We start from the raw sequence: 8,181 nt of genomic DNA, 5'->3' as shown, positions 1-8,181 counted from the left end.
CTCGCGCCGGGCCCCCCCCCCGCGGCGGGGAGACGCGCGGACGGGCAGGGGCGGGACCTCGGGAACGGGAGGCAGCCGCGCCCCGGGCACGCCCGGAGCAGCAGGAAATGAGCAAAAATAATTAAAAATTAGTAAAAGGAATTAAACAGACTTCCGGAAAGCGCACTGTAAATAACAATAAAAAAGCCAACCCGGAACTGAGGTACGAGAGTGACATTGCGCAGTATTCTGAAGTGCAGAATTCTTAAAAGAGAAATCACACTGTTGTCCCTACAGAGTGTTTTAATATATTTCTAAGTACAATTCGTGTCTGATTTTGGAAATACAAATACATTTCGAATGGTTAAAAACAAAAATTAAAAAAATATTTTGAACATCAGCCAGCTGAAAATATATTTATCTAGTAAATCATCTCTCAAAGCCTTTATATATTTAATTATTCTAACTAAACATAGTACCCTTAAAAAACAAGTTCATAAAAATGTAGAAATGAAATTGTGGAATAAGATTACTGGGATATATACACACACACATTCAATGCATACACAGAATTACAAGGCAGGGTTGGTTGGTTGTTTTATAAGTTTGGAAGGTTGTTGACAACGGAACTTGCAAGCAATGCCCAACTCCTGAGTTCCTCAACCATGATAACCATAAGCTAATTTTTTAATTGTTTTTATCTTTTTTTTATACACAAGATATTTCATGTAAAGCAGCAACAGCAGTGCAGTTACTGGTAGCAACATCTCAAAAGTAATAAAAAACCCCATACATCCAGACAGTAGTACATTGCACACACACGTGATTCTCATACACCCATCGACAACTGGTCAGAGTATTAAATCAGTGTACAAATTAAATATTTCCAAAAATGTGCAAAAAATTCAACGTTGATAGAAAAAAACACCTTTGTGTACATACATTACAAACTGTGCCCAGCATTCAACTGAGAGTAAAAACATTTACAGTGAGAAACTGATAGATTAAATAGAGAATTTAATGGCTACATAAAAATGTACATTAGATCAAGAGTAAATTTACAAATTTTTATTCATAGCTTCATGAAAACTAAAAGCCTACGTTCCAATTAAGCTAAGTCTCCTCCACGTATTTACAGTGATACTCCATTACACGACTCCTGCGAGGTCTGAGATGACAGACACTATGCTTTAATAAACCATTCCAATTTTAGGGTGACACCACCTTTTTTTACTGGTATTAACAAGAAACAAACGCTACGGAACTGACAATCTAATGGCTGTTCAGAAAAGAAAATGCAATCCTTGTTTTTATATCCACATTATATAAACCTCTGGGGGAAAAGGATCACCTAGTTTTCGGGTAAAAAGCACAAAAAAAGCTCAGATGCATTTCCTATTACTACCCACTCTGGAGCTGGAGTATCCTTTTCCTTATCTCTCAACCGAAGACCCTGACCTCCAATCCTTACCTGTGGACTCAACATAAGGGTTGAACCACAAGATACAATTTTTATGCCATTTAATCCAGTTCCTCTCCCTTTAAAATAAGTTTATGAAAACTTAAGCCCTAGCCAAGGTGTGACTGCTCTGAAACTTGAGAAATTTCATTTCCTCCATCCCATCCCTCAACTCCGAATACGTATATATTGCTAGAGGACACCCAAGGATTGCACGAGCAAACCAGGAGCTGCAGCATCCCTGGTCTAAAGCTGAACACACACCTTTATTCAGGAGCTATCAGGGGCCACCACCTATGCAGGACTTAAACTTTGCCAGCTAGAAAGAAAAATAAACTGTGTGGGCCAAGTAGGGGAAATCAAATGAGAAAGAAGCTCCTTTGTTTCTGATCTCAGATTTTGATTCAGATATCCTGGGTTGATAGCAAACCTGTCTGATCCCTTGGTGTGCATTAGTGGCTCCTCCTGAAGGCAGCACCCACACCCAGGTAACTGTGGGTGACATCTGGCTGTCACATAAAGAGGACTGGCTGCTTCCTGGAGCTTTGGAACATTCTCACTATGGCACACAAAACAGATCAGGTCACAATTTTATCTTCATGGCGTTCTTTAAATGTCCCAAGGCTCAAACCCAGCTACAGAAGTCACCAGGTTTTAGTCACCAAGCTTATGCAGTAATTTTAGAATGATAACAGTAGGATTAAATTAGAAAGAGCTTTTAAAAAGAAAACTCTTCATTTTAATACAAGCATGAATTTTTGTGTACCAGAACAGCAACTATTAACACCCACATGTCTGAAATACAGGCAGTGTCTCACTTTTTACTAGTACCTGCTTTACTCAGTCAGCAACAGCTTACTGGTAGATATACACTATCTATAAGTGACATGAAACATCACTTTTGGCTATATGTATATGGGATATAAAAGCTTTGGTAATTTTAAGTGATTCTACACTGCAGACTTGTCATTGCCACAAGACAGCAAGTTACCAGGAAGAAGAAATGACACTGGCAGCAATACTTTCGCTTTTCCAGAAACACCATAGGGACTTACATTCAAGCACACACGTTATACTTTTCTAAATGCGTGACACAGTCTTTCAAGATTAAAAAAGTAAGAAATTGGTTATAAATAACTGTAGATCTGACCAATTTGCTCAAGTCTCTGAAGCTGCAATTAGACATCGCTCTATGCTGTCCAAAAGAATGGCTTGCTGTACTGCAGTGTACCTACGGGTGCTACGAGGCTTTCAGTCAAGACAACAGCAGGATTAGGATTATCCAAAAGGCACAGGAAAGACATCTGTTGGTTTGCTTGGACAGATCATATTCCTGTGCATGAAAGTAAACAGAGCTTTTAATACAGTACCATGCTTACAAATGTACCAGCTTGGCTTTCAAGCCCAGTAAGAAACTCTGCTGCAGAGTCTGGTACCCAGAGCCAGGAAGCCAGATCCTGACAATCTAGTTACTTCTGTGCACGCAGACAAATCCTCTTTCTGGTATGTGCATCAGTGTACAATCTCCAGAACGCAAATACAAAACCTGTATTAGCACAGGAAGCCAAAAATCACTTTGAAGTTCTGAATTTGAATGTCTGCTGCAAATTATAATTCATGCACACCTTTCAGTGCAGTTAGGCGAACTCTGGTTTGGGCACTTTGAAAAAAACCATTTGCTAAGACTGCTTTGGTGACATGGAATTGTATGACATATTTCAATATGGTGTTCTAACATGAACAAAATTAAGGCATACAGACAAAAAGGCACTAGCTAAAAAAACCCAAACTTTTCATTTTTTTGTACTGAAAGGACTGTTTAGTTGCAAATTGAATTGTAAATCAAGTTAAAGTTTTAAGACTATATTTAAACTGTCAAGAAAAGAAGACTGTAGATTTAACTATGCAATTATTAGATCCATACCTTTTTGAGTTCTTCCATGGATATTTCTATCACCCAAATAAAAAATAAACAACTTCCTCTAACACAGCACTACTGAAACTTTGAGTCATGCTCTAACAGGACTGTAATTACACCATTAATATCATACCACAGAAGCAGCTTTTGTCACTTAATATGTGCAACAGACAGAATACTAAAATTCACTAGGAGATAAGAATTTTGAAAATACACATACTCACCGTGAATTCCAACCCTTATTTTTTGAGAGTATAGCTTCATTGTGGCGTTTACAGAAAAGCAAACCAACCCTGCAGCAGTATTGCCTTCACTGGCATTTTCTTATAACTGGATTCAACAATTAAGACTAATTAGTGATTCTAAAATGCTGGTGGCTTTTTAAGTGAGATACAAGAAGTTGTGAGCAGGGATCTTGGCTCTGCAATCCTCCTGCAATGGAGTTTAAAGCATGAAGTTCCATGCACCCTCACAAATTCTAGAATGAGGGGCTGTTCACCATCACCCCAGGGGTCCCTGTAAGTGTCTAACAAACCCTGTATATAGCTCATTTTACTGCATTACCCCACTATGGGCAAGTAATAGCCAGCCTTCTGGTAAAAGTCTGATTTAGCTTAATAATTATCTCTAGCTCAAAACATTTGTGTTAATAACCAACTCATTTCCTGTAAGTTATTTAAGTCAGTAGAGAAATTCCTCTTAGGGTGAAAAAAACTAGCTCAAGCCTAACCTCGGTTAAATTCGTAAAATTTTACTAGAATCACTCAAACTGGAAAATCTCAGCTTCATTTAAGAAGCACAGTCTTTTCTTGGCAGCTTTCTGACGTGCCAAAGACATGATGAAAAATGCATTCTGAAAGTTGTTTTCTTCCTGGCTCCAAAATGTTGACCGTTGTCATGACTGAATGCCATTTTTTTTAGAAAAGGCACAAAAGCAGCAAACTTGATTGTTCAGTAATTAAAAATCACAATAAGGAAGTGATATTGCAATATACATGATCCAGCACTGTCTCACAGAAAGGACACATTATAAGAAAACTAGATTCTGAAAATTTTCAAGCTTCAGAGTGCAGTTTCTCTTTAGAATAGTATATTTAAATGTTACGAATGCTACAGATAAACCTGGTTACATTTTCCCTTTAATGTCCTTTTTTGGTAATATATAAAATTTTCTTACCTTTTCAGGTATCACTGACCACTACTGATTTTTATATACATTTTCAGCTTGGTTTTGGTACCTTCTTAGTCTGTTTGAAATCAATCATTTCAATTACATGATCTTTAAAATTACCTACATAAATGATCAGGTTCTACATTAAACTTCCCATCCCTACTGTCACTATATTTTGCTTATAAAGCAAAGGTCCCTTACAGCAGAGTACATACCAATTCTTCTTAAAGGCTGCTTCATAGCTTTTATCTAGTGACAGAGAAACAAACAAACAAAATAGTCAGTACAAGCTGCCTTTCCTTTCAGCCTTTTATACTTTTCCTGGTCTGACTAGCTCTCCCTGTGCTTAGGAAACCTTGCACAGCTGTGTACCCTGACCGAGAAAATTATAAGCTGCGTAAAATACTCACATAAGCTGAAGAAGTCACCACTCTCAGTCTCTGGAGAGATGGCCACAAAAAAGTCATTCTCACTCCACTACAGGTAAAGTGATTAGGATAGATCCATGCTCCTGCTTATGCTCTGGTAAAACATGTGGAATTCAGCAGAATAAGTTCAGAAATCTTATCCATGAGTGACCGTGGGAATGGGTAAGCTTATTGTTCTGTCTCCATGCACTTTGTAACTCTGATAGTCCTCTAAAGATGCAGAACAGGTAGAGCCTTGTCAGACTAGACAAGGGTCACAGTACCAGCCTGCTCTGCCTTTACAAAACAACAAAAGCAAGTAATGAATCATCCAAAACAGTAAACATAATTTCAGTTCTGTAGTCCAATAGTTTATTTCCAAATGCCCTTTTAAATTATTTATGTTCTGTTCTTCTACAAAAATATGAGAATCTGACTTTTCTGTCGTGAAAAGTCAGTTATTCACTACACCTGATCAGTACCTGGGCTTCTCAACTGAGAAGCAGTATTTCAGATTTTTACTACTTTTATTATGCTCTTTCAGAAATAGAAAAAGTGATTAATGTACACTTTATGACAGTTGGAAATCTGACAAACACCAATCTGGATTATCAGGCTGGAATAATCACACTCGTTATTTAATTGCTGGCTCTCTCTGCACTTCTGGCCTATTCTTTGTACAATTTTCTGTGCTGTGCCTCCTTCTTCATAGCATTCCTCAGTGCTACCTCATTAAAAATACAACTGGAGTCTTAGCTTTCTCAGGGATTCATTCCTGATGTTAAGAGATGTTTGAAGATATTTGACTTTATTTCAGGAATTTTCAACACATCCTAGATGACTGACCTGCATTACTAAACCAATTTTTTTTAGTGCAGAATGGGAAGAATTTTATATTTTTCAGGCACTTGATGTTGACATACATTCCATCCTAGCGCCTCTCAACAGCTTTGAAAACATTTCTTTTATCTCATTCTGAATCAAGCAACTCATATACTGCACAAGGATTAGTCACTCCCTTTCCCCTGCAGCCAATTCATGGGACTGTGGAGGAGAATTGACTCTCAACATCACTATTTTTTCTCAGCTAAGGTTAACTGTCTCCCTCTAAGCTTATGCAACAGAGGTTCTCTTTGGCAGATAGAGCAGGAGGCGTTCTCCTCAGTATTTACATCCAATAGCTGACCCTTGTCTAGCATGGAAAATTTCCCCTTTGCAGTATAGTAGTTTCTACGAATTTGGGCCCATAATCTGTTTACCTGTAATTATCTTCCTATTAAGGTAATACAATAATTCTACTCCAAAACCTCTAACTAGTACATCAGTTTTGAGCTCGTTTTTGTTATTTTCTTTTGGTCACATAGAAGTACCAGCTAGACATGCTGCTGTACAAAGAGTTCCAAGTTCTCCCAGCTTCGTCAATTAACTCTCAGAACCACATGCTCCTGCTTAAACTGTAAATTCCAGAAACTGATTAAAATGCTAAAATATAGTAAGAACTTAGAACTCTCTGCTGCAAGTACCTACAATACAGAGAAGAATCACATAGAAGTAACCTTCTTGTCCTTTAGCTGCATGTCTATTTTTCCTTGCACCCTGAGTCAGTCAGCGGTGTCAGAAAAAGCCACACAGTTCCTGACTGTCCAAGCATTTGTAATTTTTTTCCTCTTTAAATAAGGAACAAATATGTACTAAAGTGCTTTATCTACATCAACCACATCAGTACATTATAGAAACAAAAAGTTCTAGTCCTGGTGTGAGTGGGGGAGAGAAGATTCTCATTTTAGATACAAAATTTAGATTGTTTACAATCTAAGTGAAACAAAGATTCAAGAGAATATTCTCTCTCTTGTCTTTTTTCTCCTTTTTCTTTGTAAAAAATAAAAATAAAAGTGCAGTCAAATAGAAAATAAATGCAGTAGATGCAAGCTGAGTTGAGGCAGGTGTTAGTGATAGTGTGCAAACGTGTGTCTTAGCAGTTCATCTGCAAACGGTCGCAGCTTGGCCTCGATAAAAATCCGTTTCAAGAAATCCCGAGCGTGGTCGGAGACGTGAGGTGGGAGCTGGGGGTTGGTTGGCTGAGTGGCAATTTTAAAGATGGCAGCCATGGCTTCGAACTCTGCCCACGGGGGCTTCTCAGTGAGCATTTCTACCACTGTGCAACCTACACTCCTGAAACAGAGGCAGAAGTGAAACAGCAGGTTACAACAGAGTCATGCTTTCCCAGGAACACAAGAAATAGCAGAGAGGAGCTAAAATATCACAAATAAGGAGTGTCCACTTAACAATACAGAGCAACTTCAGCACAAAACAGGCATTGGAAAAAAATGGCATGTACTGGTATACCTTTATCTCAAAGTTACACAGATCACTACCTATGTCTCCACTTCATTACTCCCCTGGGCCAAAAGCTACTACCTCAGTGAAGGGATAATTAGATATTCATCCAGGCAATACCGACTGTGGTAGGGCTCTGCCAGCATCCAGTGCTCAGCAGGCTGACAAAGGCCACACACTCAGCACTGCACTTGGAAGCTTTCCTGCTCCTTGAGGCCAAACAGAAGTGCAAAGCATCAGGAATGCTCCAAGCATACCACGTGTGTTGCCAGCTCATTAGAAATGCACAAGTTATCACTAGTGAATAGTGTGCAAACATAATACGGCAGCTGAAAAACAAAAGCCCTACTTCATGTTATCTTCTCTTTTAGTTAAGGATACTAAAAATATATTGACAAACAAAATTTTAAGTTCCTAAACAATCTTTGTACACAAAACTCATGTTTAAAGAATTTAGGAAGGCAGAAGGGCATACAGCATACATATTGCTAGAGAAACTATTCTAGAAGTTCTGAAAGATCAGCATCTTCCAATAACAAGTGAATGATACTGCAAAATGGATAGGCTGGAATAATTTCCCAATTCTTAGAAAGTTTGACTGTTTTTCAAGATGCTTGCAAGAAGTTTTGTGGTTAAACAGAGGTACATTGCTTTACACAGTAAGGATTTACTGACTGACAGAAGTGCAACTTCAGTATTTTTTCTTAAGTTTCCACCAAAAAACACACAATAACCTTGGTACCAATACTTCAAACTTGAACAAGTCAACTGCTTGAAATTATAAGGTTTCTCTATTATTCATGTGTATCAGAGTAATTACTAAGTAATCTGAAGTAGCCTGAATTAATTTCCCTGAGGTTAAAAGTATTGCCATTGGTTGGCTATAATGTAGTTCCTTTTTAAACACACA

General features: G+C 38.1%; 2 protein-coding genes across 4 annotated transcripts in view; both read right to left on the bottom strand.

Moving 5' to 3' along the window:
* ERCC3 (ERCC excision repair 3, TFIIH core complex helicase subunit) overlaps nt 1-3,620 on the bottom strand; it is a 24,592-nt gene extending 20,972 nt beyond the window's left edge. Inside the window, exon 1 of the mRNA XM_017727287.1 lies at nt 3,581-3,620. Within this exon, the coding sequence (XP_017582776.1) occupies nt 3,581-3,620 (40 nt within the window). The remainder of the gene's footprint in view (nt 1-3,580) is intronic.
* The window catches only part of MAP3K2 (mitogen-activated protein kinase kinase kinase 2), a 53,459-nt gene continuing 45,542 nt past the window's right edge, over nt 265-8,181 (bottom strand). For all 3 annotated transcript variants that reach the window (XM_008644835.2, XM_017727307.1, XM_017727306.1), the window contains exon 17: nt 265-7,106. In XM_008644835.2, the coding sequence (XP_008643057.1) occupies nt 6,881-7,106 (226 nt within the window). In that variant the 3' untranslated portion in view covers nt 265-6,880. The remainder of the gene's footprint in view (nt 7,107-8,181) is intronic.

The sequence above is a fragment of the Corvus brachyrhynchos genome, unplaced genomic scaffold (genome assembly GCF_000691975.1).
Source record: "Corvus brachyrhynchos isolate BGI_N302 unplaced genomic scaffold, ASM69197v1 scaffold452, whole genome shotgun sequence".
NCBI classification, from domain to species: domain Eukaryota; kingdom Metazoa; phylum Chordata; class Aves; order Passeriformes; family Corvidae; genus Corvus; species Corvus brachyrhynchos.
Note: the sequence above shows the minus strand (reverse complement) of the source record. Positions and strands in the feature narration are given on the sequence as shown.